We start from the raw sequence: 22,909 nt of genomic DNA, 5'->3' as shown, positions 1-22,909 counted from the left end.
CATTTTGGATTGAGAGCAAGGTCAGTATTGCACAATTGTACCCCCCCACCCCACTTTGAAGGCTTGAAGTTGAAGGCGTGTCTCATTAATATTAATCACATTACGCGGCGACTTAGCTCGTGAATATTAATTAGGTCAGTTAACAGACGCCTCAGGAGGGTTACCAAGCAACGTCAGCATAGCGTATTTAATATTCATAAAGTCTTCGCCGTAGTAGGATTGGCAAATTCTCGGGAGCGGGACGAGTGTGATGACGTGAGACGGTCGCTGTGAAACACAGATGCTCGTGTGTCTGGAGCGCTTATTCGGCTGGATGCCATTGATCCACGCCAGTGAATAAACGAAGAAGCGCGTTACACCTCTCATCCATTCAGATATACTCGGGATTGGGATTTAAACGTGAATCGAGAGAGAATATCAGATCATACCTTTTATTCTGCATAAAACAGGACGCGAATGCAGCATATATAAGCCACATTGTTAAGAATATATTAGTGTCTGCAGCGCGCTCGCCTCACAACATTACTGTGTGTTACGTTTATCTGTAGATATGGACGAGAACAATCAAGGTAAGAGCCTCAGGTTTATAATGCATGAGAAATGTGTGTGGATATCAATACACACAATAATATTTTGAGTTAATATGGCATTAGACACAGATGTGCCGTATCAATATGAGCAAAGCATTGCATTCATTATGTGTGCACTGACTTTGTGCAGCAATGAAACGGCAAAGAAAATGTTTATGGCCCCGTTTGTATATCATGATTATCATGATAACAGCACTCATACAGTCTACATGAGCCATCTATAAGATATGGACAGAGTTTACATGCTTATTTTGTATTTATGCCACTGTCTGAATATAGTCCTCTAGTACTAAATATCCAGGGCTCAGAAGTGGAGATCTAAGATCATAGATGGGTCAGTAAAGCAGAATTAGTCAAATGGGAAATTTGAGTGACTGTAGGTGCAAATATCAAAGCATATGGAGTGAACTACACATCAGTGTGCCTGTGTTTGTCAAGAGGGACTGAGCTGATACGTTTATTGATTTAATCTAGTCAACACCATATTCCCCAAAAGTTTCTGGAGTAGGACGCATATTTCCACCAATTTCCACTTGCATCCAGATACACAGATGAACAGACAACAGGATGTGTTGAGCTCTATGGCTGAGAAATGCATTCATGGTGGGTTAATATATTCAATCAAGATCAGTTATTTAGAAATTGAGGTTGGTTAAAAGTTTGTTGGCAAACAGACTAGAACTATAATAGAATTTTTGAAGTGGTGCTTACCCATGAAAAACTCACTCATAATACTAGGATGTTGTGAGTGGTTGCCAGGGTGTTGCTATGTAGTTATTAAGGTGTTCTTGGCAGGGGGTTTGTTGGGTGTTCGTGAGGTTGCTAGGGCATTGTTAGGGTGCTGTGGGTGGTTGCTAGGGCACTGCTAAGTGGGTGCTAGGACATTGGTAGGGGGTTCTGGGTGGTTGCTAGAACATTGCTAAGTGGTTGCTAGGACATTGGTAGAGTGTCCTGGGTGGTTGCTAGGGCATTGCTAAGTGGTTGCTAAAACGTTGGTAGGGTGTTCTGGGTGGTTGCTAGGGCATTGCTAAGTGGTTGGTAGGGTATTCTGGAGGTTGCTAGGGCATTGTGCTCTGAGTGATTGCTAGGGTGTTGCTAAGTGGTTGCTAGGATATTGGTTGGGTGGTATGGGTGGTTGCTAAGACATTGACTGGTGGTAGCAAGGGTACTCTGGGTGGTTGCTAGGGCATTGCTAAGTTGTGCTAAGTGGTTGCTAGGGCACTGGTATGGTGTTGTGTGTGGTTGCTAGTGTGATGTTAGGGTGTTCTGGGTGGTTGCTAGAGCTTTGCTAAGCAGTTGCTTGAACATTGGTAGGGTGTTTTGGGGGTTGCTGAGGCATTGTTCAGATGTTCTGGGTGGTTTCTAGGACTTTGGTGGGGTGTTCAGAGTGGTTGCTAGGATGTTGTTAGGGCACTCTGGGTGGTTGCTAGGGTTTTGCCAGGTGGTGGGTAGGGTGTTCTGGGGGTTGCTAGAGCATTGTGTTCTGGGTGGTCTATGGGATTGCCAAGTGGTTGCCTGAATGTTGGTAGGGTGCTCTTGGTGGTTCCTAAGGCATTGCCAGGTGGTTGCTAGTGTGCTTTGGGTGGTTGCTAGGGTTTTGCTAAGTGGTTTCAAGGACCTTTGTAGAGTATTCTGGAGGTTGCTAAGGCATTGCCAGGATGTTTGTTTGGGTTTTCTTGGATTTGCTAGGGCATTGTGCTCTGGGTGGTTGCTAGGGCTTGCTAAGGGATTGCTAAGATGTTGGTAGTGTGTTCTGTGGGTTTCTAGGGAATTTTTGCTCTTGGTGATTTCTAGGTTGTTGCTAAGTGGTTGCTAGGGCATTGGTATGGTGTTCTGTGTGGCTGCTAGTGGGTTGATGAAGTGCTCTGTGTGATTGCTAGGGCTTTTCTAAGAGGTTGCTAGGATGCTGGGTGTGTGCTCTGGGTGGTTGCTAGGGCATTGCTAATTAGTCTATGGATTTTTTTTTTACCCCGTTTTTTGTTCACAAGGTGAAACTTTGAAAAAAAAAATAGCACACCTTTTCTCAACAAGATTACTTAGGGTTAGACATTTTGAAAAACAAACAAACAAACAAAAAATGTATGAAGCCTTGAGAGTTTGGTTCTTTGCAAGGTTCCTCATCATGTAATGTGTGGATATGGATGCATGTGTTGTAATAATTCAAGAGGTGGCATGCTCACTGGAAACTACAAAACAGCATATTCAAGGCATATGCTGAACATAATCCCTGCTGTTTGCAGCACCAGTGCTTTGAGTTCACACTGAGGGCGGGCTAACAGTCAGACTGCTGGTGTATTTTGACACTGTTGGTGCTTGTCAGGGTGGAGGCTCTGTGCACATGTGATGTGGAGCAGTGGGTAGACTGGATGAAACTCTCAGGGATTAGTTTTCTGCTCCATGCTGGATCTTCTGCAACCGCTGTGGTTCCTACAGGCTAACAGTAATCATTGCTGTGGTCCACTGCAGGAGATCACTCATTCACATAATAATGTGTAGTATTTTTCAGTTGTTTATTTGCTGCTCTGTTGACTTAAATCCCCAAACCAACCATGCCTATTTTTGACTTTGACACAGGTGAAGTTATCTTTAACCACAGCAAAGAGTTCCACAGTTTAATCCTCCTAACAAAATGTTAATGTCAGCTAATGTCAGCTAATGACATGCTGTCATAAGATGACATCTGAAGTGACATAGTCAACGTTACACTTAGTAAGACTGTGGCAGGTGATTACAGTGAGTCTTTTTGCTGCTGGGCAGTGGGGAGTTTCTCGAAACGTGTTGTATATTTCATTAAGCCCCATGACTTCAGCAGCAACAACTAGCAAAATGATATCATGCATTCGCATCAGTCCACACATCAACCAACTCTGACTGACCACCATGATGCTGAACTTGAACTTGTTTTGAACTTACCTTTGTTTCAAACACTAAATTAAAGTATGATTGAGGAAATGAGACTTGGCAGTACACATGTACAATGTCAGCATATTTACTGTGGCATATCAACTCTCAAGCATGACAGGAGCATTGTTCCAAACCCTAGTGGGCTGCCTTGCTGTCTGCTTTCTACAGGCAACTACCTTCTAAGGCAGCATGCTAACCATCATGAAACCTCATGAGTAACTCATTTAAATGCTCTAGATGCCAACAACTTTTTTACACAGGCTAGTTCTGGTCCGCTCCGTTTGTTGTGTAAAGAAATTTCCGGTTTGTCCTTTATCAAACAGCAGTGAATGGGAGATCACAGCAAATATTATTTTAACTTACCCATTCGGTCCAAGAGCAAAAGAAAAAAAGCCACTATTACATTTGGATGACTTTCCAGAAGAGCAAAAGTAGAGAGCGGTAGATTAAGACATTAAAATGGGAGAAGTTGCCAAATTTACTGTCACTCTCTCAGCAGCGGTAATAGAAACCCCCTCACAGCTGTGGTAATTCGTTTTTAAAACTAATTCCAGGGTAATATAACACAAAGCATAATGTTATAAATTTACACTCAATATTTAAAAAATGTATAATATAAAATGTTTTGCAAGATTTATGCTGATAAATAAGGCGGAAATGTGTCATCGCAGTCTGTGATAAAGGTCTATTGAAGAGATAAAACTTCTCAGTGAGAAAACCTGTTAATGTGGAACTCTGCATAAATATAGCTTCCTATATTTACTGTATCAATCATTGTAGTATTAAGATAAACATTATTTAATAAAAATAAAAAAAATAGATTTTTCATCAGGGAGACGATTTTAAAATAGTTTGGCTTGAGAATAGCAATATGTAACAATCGATTCTTTTTCCCAGTCCTATGAGTTAAACCCTCCCGATTTGAGTGGAATAACTGGGTAAGTGTTCATCGCTGAAAGACATACACTACCGGTCAAAAGTTTTGAAACACATTCTTTATTATAATTTATTTTCTTCACATTTTAGAATAAGTGTAAAGTCATCAAAACTATGGAATTACATAAATGGAACTATGGGAATTATGTTGTGACTAAACAAAATCCAAAATAAATCAAAACTGTTTTATATTTTAACATCTTCAGAGTAGTCACCCTTTGCCTAGAATTTGCAGACATGTACTCTTGACATTTTCTCAACCAACTTCTTGAGGTATCACCCTGGGATGCTTTTGAAACAGTATTGAAGGAGTTCCCATCTATGTTGGGCAATTTTTGTCTACAAAACTAATTTCAAACATTTAAGCATACGCTTTCAGATCAAAAGATTTTTAAGATCATGTGAAACATTTCAGTCAAGTGTTTCAAAACTTTTGACTAGTAGTGTACGTATAAGACCAAATAAATTACAGACATGAGTTTGAATTTGAAGGTCCTCATCTGATACAAATGGAATATGAACAAATACATCTGTAAAAAAAAAACAAAAAACAATAAAGATGGAAATGTTACTTTTGTAATGTTCGGTTGTTACCTCGCTATTTGCCACATCAGATAGTTGTTTACATTAAAATGGAACATGTAGTACCATGCCGTGTCAAGCTTAATAAAAAGTTAAAAATGTTGAGATATATTGTCAAGTTCAATCAAGGTATTTCAAAACAGAATTCAGGCGGAAGTTCTGATACTGAACTATAAGAGTCAGATGTGACAACACATGGTTGTTGAAAAACCCTTACAAAAATCGAGATTTCATGGCAAATTTGCCACACACTTGTCGCAAATTTGCCACTGATCATTTTCACATGCAAATAAGCTTTTTGGGAAACTTGCGGCCAATTGTCCATTGTTGCCAAACGTTTGCTGCTGGTTCATCACAACAGTTCAGAGCTGTAAACTTCTGGCAAACATTTGCGGCGAGGCAAGTTTGCGGCAAATTTGCCACGAACTGTTGATTTTTGTAAGGGAACGTCTATAGTTTGATGTTAGCATGTTGCTATGCTAACAACACACACACACTATATATATATATATATATATATATATATATATATATATATATATATATATATATATATATATATATATAAATAAATAATCACAAATACCGGGTGAAATATTCAGTTTTAATTAGATGCAGCTAATTTTATAAATAGTTTTCAGTATTTCATGAAACATAAATATATATAATCTAGGCCTACAGTTTTCTCGACTTGTCCGCCAACTAGGATTACATTTTTCACAGAGCTAGGCAGAGTGTATTCTGGTATTGTCTTCTCTTCAAAGGATACATGCTCTGCTGCCTTAGAATTTGGTCAAAAGAAGGTATCTTGAAAGGCAGCATGATACATTAAAATGCTCCCTACTCTAGATTGCATAGTGAGATGGAAAAATGCTTCTAAATCCTACTAATACCTTAATTGACATCTGTATATACTGTTAACAAAGGCAGCATGGAAGGCTGGTCATGATACATGGGGGTTATGTTTTCCAACTCAAAACTTAAGCTCACGGAAATCATTTTTATACCCTCTGGACTAACATAGTGTTTCTGAGACCTCTCTGATCACTGAGATTTTTTGGAGACTGTAAAAATAGTTGTCTAATTCCTCTATCTCAAAACACTAACACATGGTACAGGGTTGAAAATGTGAGAATGCAAAAATTAGAAACACATTTGCACTAACAATATGGCAGTTTGAGGGATATGGGTTGGCACAAGGAAAATTGAAGATGTCTTTCACCCCCTCATAAAGGAAACCAGAAGGCAGACACGTCTCTAGAGTTTTGGAGCATGTGGCAAAATACATTCCAGAGAAAAGAGAGAGGCACTCTTTTGAAGAGCAATGTATTTCCCTTGATGCTGGAGTGGGAAGGTAGCAGTAGTGGTGAATACGAATAGATTATGTAAGGGATCACAAATTGTTTAAGCAGATGAAGGATCAGGAAAAGGTGTATCCAGTGCTCTTGGACAACAGGTCCCGTTCTCTGTTTTCTCTAGCGTGGGCTTCCGCTCTCTATGTGTCCTCTGAATAAGGTTATTGGATAGAGATTTGCTTGAGGAACAAAATGCTCTTTGTCATGAACCACTGAGCTTTATAATTTGATCATTTCATGGTCATGCATAAAATAAAATTTCAAAAAGTCTGGTAAGACAAGCATCACTATTACTATTGCTCATAACCAACTGCGCTACGGATACCTCAAATCATGCTACTTGAGGAGAGGTTTGTACTAATTTTCTAAGCATTTTAACAAATGGTTAAGTAGATAAAACAAGTGAACATCCCATAGTCTAAACCCTCGGTCATATTTAACTTTCCACTAAAATGATTTCCTCGTCCGTTGTGAATATTCAATGTAGCTATTAACAATGCACACACAGAAGTCATTGCCAATCCAAGCAACTTTCTATTGGTCAGTGCTACGAATTCACAAGTCAGAGTTCACCAAACTTGAACCCCACTCAAAATTTGCATAGAGAAATACTTCAGGTGAAATTCCTAGTGTGGATTCCCATTTAAAGGACTGCATTTCACCCACGGAATTTCAATGTGCAAAGGTAAATGTTACCGAGACTTACATAGAAGGAGGGACCCGAGTCATATCTAGAGATCAGAATATCAAAGAGACTCACTAGTGAACTCTTTTGACTGCCAATAACCCTTACAAATTTGAGAGTTCATGGCAACTTTGCCACTGATAATTTTCACATGCAAATGAGATATGCTGCAAACTTGTGGCAAATTGTCCATTGTTGCCCAAGGTTTGCTTCAGGTTCACCACTACCGATGAAGAGCTGCAAACCTCTGGCAAACATTTGCGGCAAATCACCAGCTCATTTGCATGTGAAAATAATGAGTGGCAAGTTTGCGGCTAGTTTATCAGAACTCTAGGTTTCTTGTAAGGTAAGTAACAAACTAATCATGGCAACCACCCAGAACACCCAAGAAACTATATAGCAATGCACAAAAAGCACTGAAAACAACATAGCAACCAATCATAACTAGCTAGCATATAGCGACATTCTGTCAACCACCCCCAAAGTGCTAAAAACCACTCTGAACAAACAGCTAGCTTTGCAACCACCCAGAACACCCTTGCAACCACTTAGCAGCATGCTAACAAACAACTCTGAACACTTTAGCAACTGTATAGCAATGCCTTGTCATCCACCCATAATGACATAGCAATGCCCTAGACACTACCCAAAACACTCTAGCAACCATACAGCAATGTACTAGCAATTACCTACAACAACTTAGCTACTGCATAGCAAAGCACGAAAAATCACAGAGAACACCTTAGCAACCACTTAGCGAGTGCCCATAATTAGCAAACATGAACAACACTAACAACACCTTAGAAACCATACATCAATGAGCCTAAAACCACTCAGAACACCTTAGCAAGCACATGGCAAGCCCTAACACACTTGCAGCTGTATAGCAACACACTAGAAGCTGTACTGCATAGCAATGGCTTGGCGACCAACCACAACACCATAGCAACTGTATATGAATGCACTAAAAAACACTCTTGCTGTGTCTCAAACAACACACTATACACTCAGCCACATAGTGGATGAATGTTAAAGTGCAATATCGTCCCAAATGGAACACGTAAAAGTTATTTTTACTACATGAAGTATTCACTGTTTAACAGCTGACAGAAGTGATGTTTCAAGCACACATAATATGTTGCCGTTAGCTTTAGCACGTTAGCCAACCTCAGTTCGACACTTATCTTAAAGAAAATCCATATTCACACAGTGTGGTGTGATGGCAAAGCATTCAACTCACATTTGTATGGTGCTGTCTTTGCTGAAGTTTTGCTAGCTGCTACATTCTTCATTATTTACAATTGTTTTGTCAGACCAGCAGGCAGCCAGGTAACTCCGCCCCTTCCACTATGTACAGCAAGCCACGAGTGCAGAGTGCTGAATTGTCCAACATTCCACACTCCATTTTGATGGCTGAAGAAGTGCATCATCCAGGTACTTATTGTACACTTCTTTTTGCTGCATTTTCAGTGTTAACATACTACTCACACTACTTACTCTACAAAATGGTGTAGAATAGTGACGTGTGGGTTTGGGACACAGCTTCTCAATGCCTTAGCAAGTACCTAGCAAGTCCTTGCAACCACCCAGAACACCATTAGCAACTGCATAGCAATACCTAGGCAACTAGCCACAATAACACAACCAACTTGTCATTTTTACTCGTGGGAATTCAGACCTTTTTAGCTGATCACAAAGCCATAAATGACAGGTGACTACTCACTCTGGAGCTGCAGGAAAAGGATGTCCCTACATCGACGATTGGCTGATGGCACCATAAGAGCGTGCACAGTCCCAAACTCTTCACTATCGACCAGGGGTTAAATTGGGCCAAAATGGTCTGGAAGGAAACCAGAATCACCACCCCATTTTAGGGTTCCCCTACATCCAAAATCCTAATTCAACCCCTGCTACCGACTGTCTTGAGCTGTGATGGTAAAGCCAGTAGGTCATGGGAAAACACAAGTCCATTATGAAAGACCTTAATGTGAATGGCCCCCAGATTGGTGTAGTTGTGGCATCTATCAGCTAACAGGCCCATGCTAACCAGCCGATCCTTGACCCCTTGGTACGCAAGCACAACTCATTTTCTTCAGAAAATGTAAAAATGTATATTACATTTGAGTTTCTACAGTCTAGAGTTTTCAGCGTGCTGTGGTCTTAGTTACATTCAGTTTGTTTGTATGCAAATTATGCTGGTTAATGATTGTTAGTTAATAGTTAATTAAGACACAAAATCTTTTGTATTTAGTGTTTCCTGCCGTTTTAGTGTTTTCATGCCATTCTATGTGCCTTTCTGCATCCGTTATGTGGCAATTCTGTTGGCGATGCACATTTAAGATGCTGCATCATTCAAAATTCATACTGTATTAACATGCAGGTCCACTGAGATGTGTGTGTTTGTGTGTGTTTGAGGTTGCAGTCACATTTGGCCTATATAGAGCTCTTTATAGTAGGTTGTCTTTCTGAGGAAGTATCCCAACAGAACAATCCTTTGTCAGTGACTTATCAGCCATTTGACAAACCGCTCTATATGATCTGCAAGTGTGTGTGTGTGTGTTGAAAGCTGGGAGGATTTTAAAGTCATGTTTTGTGTAGGCCCATCCAAAAATAGGTTAGCGGTAGTGATCATAGCCCAGCTTTGTATGACACACACAATAAATTGGGTTTGTTACACATACACTTGCATATGTATGTTACTGTGGGCTCCTAGTGATCTGTCTGTCTAGACAATATTTTTGTGCATCTTTTGCCTGTGACAATAACGTCACCGTACGGAATGACAAAAATAATGAAAAAAAATAAATAAATAACCCTAACCCTAACCCTTCAAACAGGTTTCCCTAATACTGCCCCTGGTCTTCCATTGGTCATGAACAGAGATACCTCACCCTAAAATTTTGGCAGTGTTCTGGAAGAAAAAATCCTATTCATTTTCACCATAGGTGAATTAATTTTTAACGATAACTTGTAAACCTTTAAATGACAGGCCTACCATAAGTCCTGAGGTTAATAATAGATGGTTTATGTTTCTGTTGAAGCCATGAGTCCACGTTATTTTAACTTCAATAAAAAAAGAAGGGTTTAATAGTAGAATTCCTGGTGAGGAACTACACTACCCATGATGCTGAAGAGAAACAATCCAGCAATTAAAGAATCACAGCAAACAAAGTGCGGCAAAAGAGCTCTGCAGCAACTGCCCAGTCCCATGATGCACTATGAATGACACGTTCGAGCCAATCTTCCTACTTTTATATTTACAAATATTGGAATATTTTGCAATCAAATTTAAATATATAGTTTTCTAAAGTTTTATATTTTCCCCATTGTTTTAACATTCTATTTGATCACATCATTTGCAGTTCTTCATTCCTTCATTAAAGGGATGGTTCACCCAAAAATGAAAATGTTCTCATTATTTACTCACCCTTATGATATCCCAGGTGTGTATGACTTTCGTTCTTCACCAGAACACATTTGAACAAAAATAGAAAAATATCTCAGCTCAGTATTTAGCTGGAATAAGAGAGAGTATTTTAACAATACAAAAATACACTCTTCAGCAATAGACATCAAATCTTTTTTAAATTAGCTGTAATTTTGGCACATCTTTTAGCAATTTCACATTCATCATGGAGAGAAAATTACCCAACACTGGTTAGTACTCAGTGTCAAATGATACAGATTGAATACATGAGAGTAACAAACCCAATCTGGCATCTGTTTGTAGCATTGTTTCTGAGCACGTGGCAAACACGGGTCTGAAATCATTTGTGGAGTGTTGCTGCGGTTACCTCTGAAAGCTGCTTTAGTGTGGCTCTGTCAGGAGTGAATCAGAGCACAACTGTAATCAAGGGCTTCACCTGTGTTATATCACCTACAACAGTTCACCCCTCATCTAACAATCTGCTGTGGGTGGATGTTTGTAATTACTAGGTCTGATTTTAATGGTTTGTGGCATCGGTGAGCTGTTTATCCTAGAGCTAGTCAATCAACATATAGACAAAGTGCATCTTTCATATCATTACAGGAACTTCTTTGATTGTTATTTTCACTAAGTACACTCTCGAGCGAACTAATTAGTTCTATAATGCTAATATGAGCTGTCATAATGTGTGTCTCTTTTCATTTCATCTCAATAATAAATCACTATCAAGTCAAGAACACTTTTATCTGAATCAGAGTGTTGTTTGTCACACTAAAAGAGCTTCCCAACCGAATTCCCTTTAATTCATAACTTTATCATGTTTCCTCTGAGTTTCCTTTTTAAAACATCTTCTCAAGAAAATGTGAGTGGTGCTTGCTCGTGTAAAACCTGCCACTGTGATGCTATGGCGTTGCGGGATAGTTGCTAGGGTGTTCTGAGTTGCTGCTAGGTGGCAGCATTAGCAAGCACCACTATAGAGTGCAACATTTGGGTTGCGGAAGAAAAATCCCATAATTTTATTTCCATAGGGGAACTGATTATTAATGATAACTTATAAACCTTTAAAAACAGACCTACCATGAGCTATGAGATAATCAATGGAATATGCCTAGTTGATGCTATCATTTTGCATTATTTCAACTTAAATTTTTGAAAATTATGTTTAATGGTGGAATTCCTGGTAAGGAATTACTGCACACTACCCCAGAATCATGAAAGGAAAAATCCACCAGTTTTGTCTTGCGCACACATATACAGCATGCTCAGAGAGCGAGTGTGCAAGAGAAATAAAGAGTGTAAAAAAAGTACTATGAAATAGTGTGTGCTCTGCTGCTCTCAGCCAGAATAATCATATAAGGACATGTAAACACATAAAAACTGATGTGCAGTATCAAATGCACAGACTGAATGGTAGTCCTAACTGTAGAGAGCACATCAATATAATGACAAAGCCAAATCCAATTTGTAGCCAATTTTGAAATCCTGGCCAGACAATTTTTTCAGGTCTGACAAACAAAGAACATGTCCTTGAAAAAGAGGATGTATGGTCACCCTCGACAGTTTAGTTTTGAAATTTTTTTCACTGCTAAAAAGCTTGACACACAAATGAATGGAACAGAATTCAGGTGTCTCGAGATGCATTTTTAAAAGTCTTTTAACTTTAAACAGCCATTTAAAAACAATGCGCTCAAAGCCCAAGATGCTGAAATAACAGCGAAATGCATTGCAACGGTCAAAGACGTCCTTTTAGTGCATGTTCACATACAAACTATTCCAAAAATGCATCCTGTGTACACGGCCACTTATGTGTGTCTATGACTTGAATAAATATTGCACAGTATAGGCCTATGCAGAAAGAAATTGACCTGAAACCTTAAAACAGTTGTAGGGTGACAATGAAAATTATGTGATTTTGGCAACATTTTTGCAAAATGACATTATGTCATTTGTAACGTGGCAGTACCGAGATGAATTGTCCACTGTGTGGTGCTAAAAGCAAGTTAAATGTTCTCTAAAACAGATGAGGTTTTTTAAGTTAATGCTCAGTTGAGTTTTAAAACAACAAAGCCGACCTCCCTACCCTAAACTTTAAACCTAAACCAAATGTGAGATTAAAAACACAATTACTGAAGCAACCACGTCACTTTGTGGTGTTTCTGTAACACTTCCAGCTCATGTGTCGACTCATGTGCTCTTCAGGACTCATACCCCGCTCCTTTACATCACAAGTGCAATGCTCCATCAGTTGAGCTATTGAGCAATTTGATCACATTTAAACAAGCTTGTAAATGTTGTTGGTTATGTAATGCAAATGTAAAACAAGTCATGTGTTATAGTAAAAGTGTTTAGATGTCATGCAATGTGTGAGGAACAGGGCAAAAAGTACGTGTTTATGAACTGATAATCTGCCGTTTTACTTGTGATTTGTGTGGAAGCAAATAAAAGTTGTTGTAGCACCTCAAGTGTTCATTTCACAAGGAAACTGCCACGATATGAACAACCAGCCACGTAAAAATAATTTAGCAAAAATGTAGGTATAGTAATGTGATTATCCGAGACCAGGTTCGCAATCTGAGATGGTAAATTGCAGTCAAAAGTACAAAAATATTCCGGATTACTATAATTCACCCTATAGACCATTTCAAGGACTGTTTGTTGATGATGTCAAGTGACACCATTGTTCCATGAACATGTCCTGCTTTCCAAAACAGAGATTATTTAGCAGAGACTGGCTACTTCAATTAAAATGAATGGGAGAAATTGGAACGCCCAACGGCAGTCAGTGGTAAACAGATGTAGAAAGGAAGTCCCGCCTTACAGGTAAAATAGCCAATCACCTTTTAGATACAGAAATTGCCTGTCAATCAACTCAAGAATGCTTTTGCACTTTAGCTATTCAAGATGGTAAAACTGCGTTTTTTTTGCATACTCTGAGGTAAAGATGTTGTGACAGAATGACACGCCCCGCCATGGATCACCGTCGCCTGCGGTGACTTTCCCCCATTTGGCAGCGCATGATGGGGCTCACCTTAACCCAGTGAAGAGCCTCATCACCACTGCCTTTAAACACCCAGCGTGCCTCTGCTCGGGAGACTGGTCTCTACCTTCTGGCGTCTTCGCATGTCCAGGAACGGAGCGGGGAGGGTCCGATGCTGGGGATTGGAGCACGCATCGCAGCCTTCGGGCCAGGATGCCGGGCCAATTTTTCCCTCAAGTGCTGAGGCCCAAGGAAGCTGGGCCTCTTGAGAGTAGCCACCTCCCCAGGTGCCTCGGACCAAGGAGGGGAGCGCGTCACGGTCGCTGGGACCCCGCCCACTATCACCTGGACCTTCCCCTGTCTTCACTACTCTTCCTTCACATAGCCCTTTCCACAGTGAAGGCCCCAGATTCCTCTTTGTTTTGGACATTTGAAAGAAATTCCTCTTCGAGGCCTGACGCCACACCCACTGTGTCCTTCTCTTGCTCACTCCGACACACAGTGTTGTCAGATTTGACTGCTTATTTGAAATATGTTCTTTTATTGTAATCTTAACTAAAAGTTTTGGAGATTTTGGTCTTTCCACATTCAAGTAGATAGAAGCTGCACTTTCATGATGCTTGTTTACATAGACAAATAGCTGCCCAAACTGCCCAAGAGCGTTCAAAAGACTGCCGCCGAGTGGACTGACTTACCTTGAAAAAGAGACTTTGTTGAAAGGATCCGGAAATACGTTTGGACCGATCTAATTTCTAACAGCAAGGTATAAATACCTTGCTGTTAAACATTGAAAAGAGAATTTAAAATCTCTTTTATATTAGATGAAAAGTTGTTTTTTTTGTACCATGTCTGAGAAATTATTGAAACATCTTGCATAGTTTCTTCATTTAAACACTTGAACATTGGCCCAGCTGTCCTTCTTTACATCTGCACAGCTGGAGTTAAACTAACAACATTGCCTCCATAGTTTATAATTAAACCCCAGAGTCCCAGAGAAAATTGATGCTTGAGGAATCAATTTCTCTTGGAATGAATTAAACACAAGTGTCTTAGTGACTGAAGAATGTCTTATGAAACAGTAAAGAACTGCACAACCGGATGCTCGTCTTTCCTCGCCCACATTTCAGCCATAATAAAGCTACTTGAGTCATTTTGTCTTCACTATCCTCTCACACACAACAGAGTGTGTGCAGAAATACTCCCCCTCTCTCATCCAGATGTGGTGTCTGGACCGCCGAGGCCAATATAAACAGGCCTGTTAGGGGTCCAGCAGCCCAGTTTGTCTTATTGGTTTCTCTGTCTATGAGATGTCTGGAATCTAGCTCAACTAATTTCCTGTCTGAGTCATGATAGGCATGAGGGGCTTCAGAGAGGAGCTCTCGCTGTCAGCTTATCTGATGGGCGGCACTGATGCCCCATGCAGATATTACACTAGGGGTGAGTGGGACCTCAGATTTGCTTTGATTTTTTTGGGAGAATTTGTATCGGATTAGATTTGTTCCATCACCAGAAGGATGTAGGAGAGAAATTAATGTGTTTTTCATTATGGGTGAATGAAGTGTCAAAAGACACTTTGACTGAAGGAGGAATCTTACCTTCTCCCAAATATCCAATTGGCCCAAGTGATGATGACCAGGATTTAATGTTGCCACTCAGACAGTTTTCAAGATTCAGAGACTTTACATTCAGCCGATTAAAATCTAGGCAACAACAAGGTTAGATGGTATCCATACAGTTAGACCTGAGGTTCATCTGACATAAGTCTTGGTTAGTCAGGCTTTTGACTAAGAGCTTGAAGTCTGGTCCACTTTGCAGTTTATTCTGGTCAGGAACCATGTGTTCAAGAAGTTACTTTTTTATATGTTACATTAAAGTACCACTGCTTACTTGAGAAAGATCTGATGGAGCATTTGACAGATAGAAACACGTAATACGCATTTTGAGGCTTTGTAAAGAGGTGTGTCAGTTTTAAATCAAGTGGGAATAAGATGAATTAGATTTCCCACTTATCTAAAATTGTCATTGGTTAATGAATGCCAACAAAAAAATTTACAACTTGGCCACATGATGGAGTGTCACTTTTGCAAGCCCTTGTATTTTTAGGGTTAGGTATTGATACAGATTTCCAGATTTGATTCCGATTCACAAGCTCTTGACTGGATTCTATTTTGATTCAATTTGATTTGATATGGTTTCATTTGGTCATATTTCAGTTATAATGTCCATTTTGCTTACATATGAAAAACTAGGTGTACTTTAAATGACTTTAATGCAGGATGTTTGTCAGATGCACAGCTGAGGTCTGACAAAATTTGCCACAAATTTTCCACTCATTACTTTCACATGCAAATGAGTTTGCAATTTGCCGCAAATGTCTGCCAGAAGTTTGCAGCTCTTCACCGGTAGTGGTGAACATGCAGCAAACCTTTGGCGGTAATTAAGAGTTTTCTGCAAAGCACATTTGCATGTGAAAATAATGAGTTGCGAATCTGCTGCAAATTTACAGTGAGTCTGCCAGAACTAGATACCGTGGATTGCATTCAAATGGTTTAACACATACCTAGCCGTGGATTATCCTGTTTATACCATGGCCACTGGCCAGCATTGATTAGTTACAGTTATACATTTTTACAGCGTAGGTTTTGACTGGAAGAATAACAATAATGATTAATTTTATCTACGTGTCGTTAGATCTAGAATGTGACTTGCTCAAGGACACAACAGTGGTGGCTGTTGGGATCAAACTGGCAACCTTCTCCTTACCAGTTCTGTGCTTTAGCCCACTACATCACCATCTCTCTCTACTCACTCACTCACTCGCTCAGCTCACTCGCTCGCTCACTCACTCACTCACTCACTCACTCACTCACTCACTCACTCACTCACTCACTCACTCACTCACTCACTCACTCACTCACCCGGTTACCTTCTCTCCCCCTCCTTGGAAAACAGCTGAATGTCAAACAATACTTTCCTCACTAGCGCTTTGGGTGAGTAATACGGGGCTGATGAACACTGGTGTCTTTTCCGTGTTTACTGTAGTGCTTGCACAGTTGATTTAAAGATGGCACTGCATGACTTGATGATATTGTTTTGTGATGTGATGTTTAATCCCAGCTCTGAGACTATATTCATATCCGAATGTCTTTGAACAGAGGCATTAAACTCTCGCAATGTCTCATTATGGAGGACAGCAGAGTAGGTGCATTAATACAGAATGGTGATTAAAACTGACAAGAGCTATCTGTGCTTTAAATGGTTTTAAAGCACACATTCCAACCAATTAGAATCGAGTATTCGAACAGACCATGGTATAAATATATACACTACCGGTCAAAAGTTTTGAAACACTTGACTGAAATGTTTCACATGATCTTAAAAATCTTTTGATCTGAAGGCGTATGCTTAAATGTTTGAAATTAGTTTTGTAGACAAAAATTGCCCAACATAGATGGGAACTCCTTCAATACTGTTTAAAAAACATCCCAGGATGATACCTCAAGAAGTTGGTTGAGAAAATGTCAAGAGTACATGTCTGCAAATTCTAGGCAATGGGTGACTACTTTGAAGATGTTAAAATATAACACAGTTTTGATTTATTTTGGATTTTGTTTAGTCACAACATAATTCCCATAGTTCCATTTATGTTATTCCATAGTTTTGATGACTTTACTATTATTCTAAAATGTGAAAAAAAAAAAAAGTACGTGGTTCAAATCTTTTGACCGGTAGTGTATATAGAGTTATATGTTACGTATACTATTTGCAAGTATTTACATTGATATATATAACGTGCTAAAACGTTACTGTCTTCTTAAGAATAGTGGTAGTTCAATGAGTGTCACACAGAAGTGTTTTGGTTAAGCACATATTAAGAAGAGTGGAATCGAATGGCTTCTTTACCATATACGTGCTATGTATTTTGGTTTTTGATCAACAACTGCCTGTAAATAACAGAAAGGGTATTAAAAGAGACATTATTCAATGACATATACAGTAGATTGTGTAGATCTCATCTTTGGAGACATAGTACACAGAGCAAGTCAGACCAAACTTTTACTCTCAGCACGCAGTAAAAGGATCTCAATGCTGAACTTTTTCCCGCCACTTTACTACTCAATCACTGGTGAGTGAAATCTGAACATTTACCAGCCAGTGGGTGATCACAGAGATTTTTAGTCACATAGCACATTTTGCAAGGGTTAGCGCTCATTGTAATGACAAATAAGACCTGTAAATAAAAACACAAAAAGCCACCAAATAAAACTGCCAAAAATATGATATTTTGGTTTGTTTCCAGGTACACTGATAAAAACCTGTGCACACTGAATCATGGTAAAGCCAGCTAATCAGATTGGAATTGGTGATTTCTCCCAGCTCTTGCCATTGTTATGCGCAGTATGCATAAGACTGTAAGTGAACGTTAAGATTATGTTAAAATGGTTAGTGATTACGCAATGCATACAAAATTGTTAGTGATTACGCAATGCATAAAAAATCCTCATCAAGTCCACCTTTCTTTCACCAAGTCTGTCAGTTAAGTGTTTGTTAATCTAATGAAACATCTGCATTCTTATTGTCCTCATGCAAAATGTGAAAAGATGCAGATTTTTGCTGCACTGAAGTTCATGGCATCAGTTTTCAAGGGGGTTTGTGCAGTTGAAACTTCAGTTTCATTATCAACCAGATGCTGTTGGCGAGGGGTAAACCAGCACACAAAATCAAATGCAGGCAAAGCACCAATTCTATGAGAAACAGCACACAGCCTCCGCCAAAACTACTAATCTAATTTGTGAATGGGAGCATGACACAGGATGAGCTAAAAATAGATGTGTCAGGATATTTTCTCATCTGGTAAAGGAAGCTTTCATTTCTAAAGTCATTTTAGAAATGGACTCAAGATGCCAGCATGAAATGCAGGTGATGAATGGGGCATTGTGAAGATGAGAAGTTTCTTTTACGAGCAGTTTTATTGAGTTAAGTATGGAGTGGGTGAATTAAACTGACATTTTGCTTTGGTTGTTTCATTCTTAAATATTCTTATATGAGGCCACATAGATTAATATCTCGTTATCATTAGGGCTGTCAGTTTAACAGGTTAATTTAGTGTGTTTAATAACGCGTTAAATTAATGCAATTAATCATGCCCCCGACCCACACGTAAATTCTGTAATAAGTAATGTTCTTACCATTGGAGTAATTCAAGCTTAATGTACCGCCTTGATGTTTTTGTGAATCTGTGGCACTAGGGCTGAGCGATATGGCTGCAAAAATATTTTTCAGCTTATTGATGAAATTCAATATAAATCTCGATAATTATGTACTTATTCTGAAATGGCATTAAAACCATCATCATGAACCATCATTTCAACCAAACAGCCATTGTAGCAAAGTATACTCAAAATGTTTAATGCATGAAAAAAAATCTAAAACTAATGAAGGCATGTTTCCCACAGGTTTTCACTAAAAGAATACAAGGAAGAACAATATTTAATCATTTTCATTTATATGCACCAAAAAAAAAAAAAAATATATATATATATATATATATATATATATATATATATATATATATATATATAATAATAATAATAATAATAATAAAAAGCTAAATTTACTGACATATATTTTTACCAAAACATATTTTGTGAATGAACAGGGTGTTCAGAAACTTTCATTTTTAACTTTTTAGAGCCCAGTTGAATTTTATTATGATACAATATAAAGCTGAAATATTATTACTATTATTATTATTATTATTAACATTATTATTTTATGAGGATTATATATATATATATATATATATATATATATATATATATATATAAAATGTTTATTTTTTTATTTATTTATTTTTTTTTTTTGTACAATAGTAATATACTGTATTTTTGGCGGAAAGCTGCAAGTGCTGTTGTTTTTATGTCACCTTCATCTGGAGCTTTTATTTTGGCGGAACAGGGGAAGTGCAGTGTGTTTTTGACTGTTTCCAATGTTGCTCACTACAAATGTTTGGAATTGCATGAATGTGTGAACCTGCAGCGCTTTGCTTTCATAATGCATGCCATCTGCTCTGAGACCACCGAAAAAAGCGTATTGTGATCCCCGCACACGCACTCAGCAAAGTGCGTAACCTGTTCACACAAACCATTTATTCATTGAAGTAAACCACAGCCTTTTGCGGTTTAATAATCACATATGGCAATACTGAGACTGATGTTATTTAATAATTTTGGGCCCTGAAGAATCATGAAATTAGTCTAATGACACACTTTAGGAAACGTAGTGGCCAAATAAAAAGCACACTACAATCATCGCAACATTCACGATATCGCAAAATTTTATATTGCCAGCAAAATCATCATAATATTGTAAATATCCGATTTATCATCCAGCCCTAGGTAGTAGGGGGCAGTCAGCGCAACTCCAACTGTACAGGTAACACGCCTCCTCAAACCAACGAGAGCAGGCAACTGAGCCTTCTAGTGATGCTTGCTTGACAGCTGGAGCACAACACAATGCAGGGTTCTCAAGATGCGTTTTCAACATTTCAAAATGCATTTAACTTGATACAGCGTCCTTAAAACACAGGGTTTATGACTAGAGATGCAAAAACTAGTGAGATGCAACACAGCTAAAGTGAGACGCTCCAAAAGCATCAGTCTGACGCATGAGTTCATAGACCTACAAATAAAAATATCACAGACGGAAGACGGCCAATTTTAATGATTGTATTCTAATCTATCTTTTTGGGGGGCCTTTCTCAATAAATATTGATTTGATTAATAACCAGCATATAATTTAATGAATTGAATTAAAAATGTCAATAGTCAAGTCATTTTTATTTGTAAAGCAGCTTTACAGGAAATCATGCATTAACAAAAACAAAACAAAAATGAAACTGTAATATCTATAATGTCTTACAGTGATCGTTGTGTAGTTTGATTAAATATGATTGTAAAATGTGTATAAAAATTAAATAATTAAATAATAATTGTATCTAGAACCCCTTTGAGCAAGCTGAAGTTGACTGTGGCAAGGAACACAAAACTCCATAAGATGTTGGTTAATGGAGAAAAATAACCTTGGGAGAAACCAGGCTCACTGTGGGGGCCAGTTCCCCTCTGACTAAACAACATGAAGATAATGTCAGTATTAGTTATTTATGTGCAGTGCAAGTCATGGTTTAAAATTTGTAAATTAAGTGTTAAGGTCAAGTGTTTTAAAAATAAAAATAGAATATTTTTTTATGAACTTTAAGATTAATGACTTTGAAGTTCATCCTAGATGAGCTGCAGAAATTCACATAGATGCAATTGTCCTTTGTTGGTTGGCTGTTGAAGGCTTTTGTTGGCAATTAAATGATAGTCTATGTATTACATTTCAAGAGTGTAGTCCATCAATAGACAAAGGTGATGCAGGCAGAGATCAATAAAGTGCATTGCAGTTCAAACTGCAGGTCATTTCGGTGAGGTTCGGTGAGGTCCATCCTAAGTCCAAGGTTCAGGCAGTGGCATATGAAGTATCCAATGTCTTACAGTTGAAGTTGGCATCAGTTCATCCTCTGAAGTAAAAAAATTGAAGTGATGTCTGGCTAGCACCGGCTGTAGTTTGTCATCATCTCTCATCGACACATAGCAAAAGAAATTTTAGAAATTTGTATCTATATTAAATTGTAGAAATTTTAATCTATATAATTGAACATAAGCATATTATTGGCCTTTGATTGCGTCACATTTCAGCGTTTTGCGCCATAAACGCTGTGTTTTAGGACACTGTATCAAGTAAAAAGTAGTTTGAAACTTTGAAAAACACATCTCGAGATCCCTGCTTTCTATTGTGCTTTGTCCAGCTGTCTTTGAACATTCCTTATTAATTTCATGCTATCTGCTCTCATTGGTTCGCCGAGGCACATTGCCTGTCAAGCCAAAAGAGTACCTGACAAGGTACATCCCAAGCTGAGGCTGCGCTGACTGCACCTTGGAACACAAATAGGTCAAAGCTTATTATAGAATTTATGTATAGGTTAGGGGGCATAACTAATGTTTTTTTATTTTTTTTTTTTTTTTTTTACATTTTATTATTCACATAATTAGTCGCACTAAATTAGCATGTTCAATCGAAGCGCTATGTAAATAGAATGCTACCTTATTTTTCGCTGGCTGTTTTTATAGCCAACACAAGCATTTTATGTTCATGACTATTATGATACGGAAACAACTGGTATAAGAACATTTTCTTGCTGAGTCATGGCACTATCTTGTTGTATGTACATTTAACCATGACATAAGATTGACAGGAATGCGAAAGTGGGGAATTACAACACCGATATTGTCTGAAATGCAGTGTTACATCAAAGGAGGGACCTGAGCCATATCTAGACAGTAGAACATCATACTTGGGGGTGGGCTCTTTTGACTTGGGCCTTTAAGCAACCACCTAGAAACCATCTTGAACACCTTCTCAACCACTCAGCATCACCCTGGCAACCACCAAGTCCACCTTATTTACTAGCAACATGCTAAAGAACACTTAGGCCACATCCACACTTACAAATTTTTGTTTGAAAATGTATTTTTTTCTCTAAGTTTTGGCCTTCTGTACACACTGACACAGCGTTTTTGTCAGTGAAAACAGAGCTTTTGAAAATGCTTTCCCAAGTGGATACATTTGAAAATGCTGTCTTCGCGTTGTAGTGTGGATTGGGAAAACAGAGATATCTGAAAACGATGATGTATTTGTTGTCATATGATGCAGTCATGTGATCCATTTAACCAAAACAATCAAGATGGCAGCCCATGTTATAGCGGCGCTGTTGTGCCTGATATCCACTTTGAGAGCGTTGTTAAAGATCAGTGTTACTTTGTACAACCTTCACATTGCATTCCTTCAATGGCGACAGGGAGTTTAACCGGAATTGATGTTTTCTTTGTGTGAGATGACTTCTCCAGACTAATGATTTGTGCAGACTCTCTTATGGCAATAACACAGGCAAGAGGAACATCACAAGAATGAACTCAACTCAGTGTTTTCATCAGATTTCAGCCAGATTTAGTGTTTAAGACTTTGAGCTGGGCTGGTTTCCGGTTAGATCTCCAAGAGTAAGCCATGAGCTACCACCATCACCCTCATGAGCAAACGCCTGTATAGCAGTTCATGATGCTTCTCAAAGCATGAAAGTTGAGAAAAGCTCCACTGGCCCTGGTTGAGGAGTGAGAAATAGAGATTCTGACGCACTGCTGAACCATCTTATCTTTGAACACATTCAGGTGCACTCCCACTCAAGTGTAAACAGCGCTATTGTGTTAACTTTCTGGAACCGTATCCAAAAGCAAACAGCTGTCTCATTTTGAGTAAATGAGGTCACATCACAGAATATTATACAGTTACCAATATCAGAGCTAATAACTTTAGCTCTAATGACTATGTATGACTAGATTTATACTTCTGTGGAAG

The 22,909-nt window shown here is 38.6% G+C and overlaps 1 protein-coding gene across 2 annotated transcripts in view; it reads left to right on the top strand.

Moving 5' to 3' along the window:
- The first annotated feature begins 305 nt into the window (after positions 1 to 305).
- The window catches only part of LOC127450359 (cytohesin-3-like), an 83,014-nt gene continuing 60,410 nt past the window's right edge, over positions 306 to 22,909 (top strand). For both annotated transcript variants that reach the window (XM_051714427.1, XM_051714425.1), the window contains exon 1: positions 306 to 569. In XM_051714427.1, coding sequence (XP_051570387.1) covers positions 551 to 569 — 19 coding nt within the window. In that variant the 5' untranslated portion in view covers positions 306 to 550. The remainder of the gene's footprint in view (positions 570 to 22,909) is intronic.

Source organism: Myxocyprinus asiaticus, chromosome 13, assembly GCF_019703515.2.
Source record: "Myxocyprinus asiaticus isolate MX2 ecotype Aquarium Trade chromosome 13, UBuf_Myxa_2, whole genome shotgun sequence".
Taxonomy (NCBI): domain Eukaryota; kingdom Metazoa; phylum Chordata; class Actinopteri; order Cypriniformes; family Catostomidae; genus Myxocyprinus; species Myxocyprinus asiaticus.
Note: the sequence above shows the minus strand (reverse complement) of the source record. Positions and strands in the feature narration are given on the sequence as shown.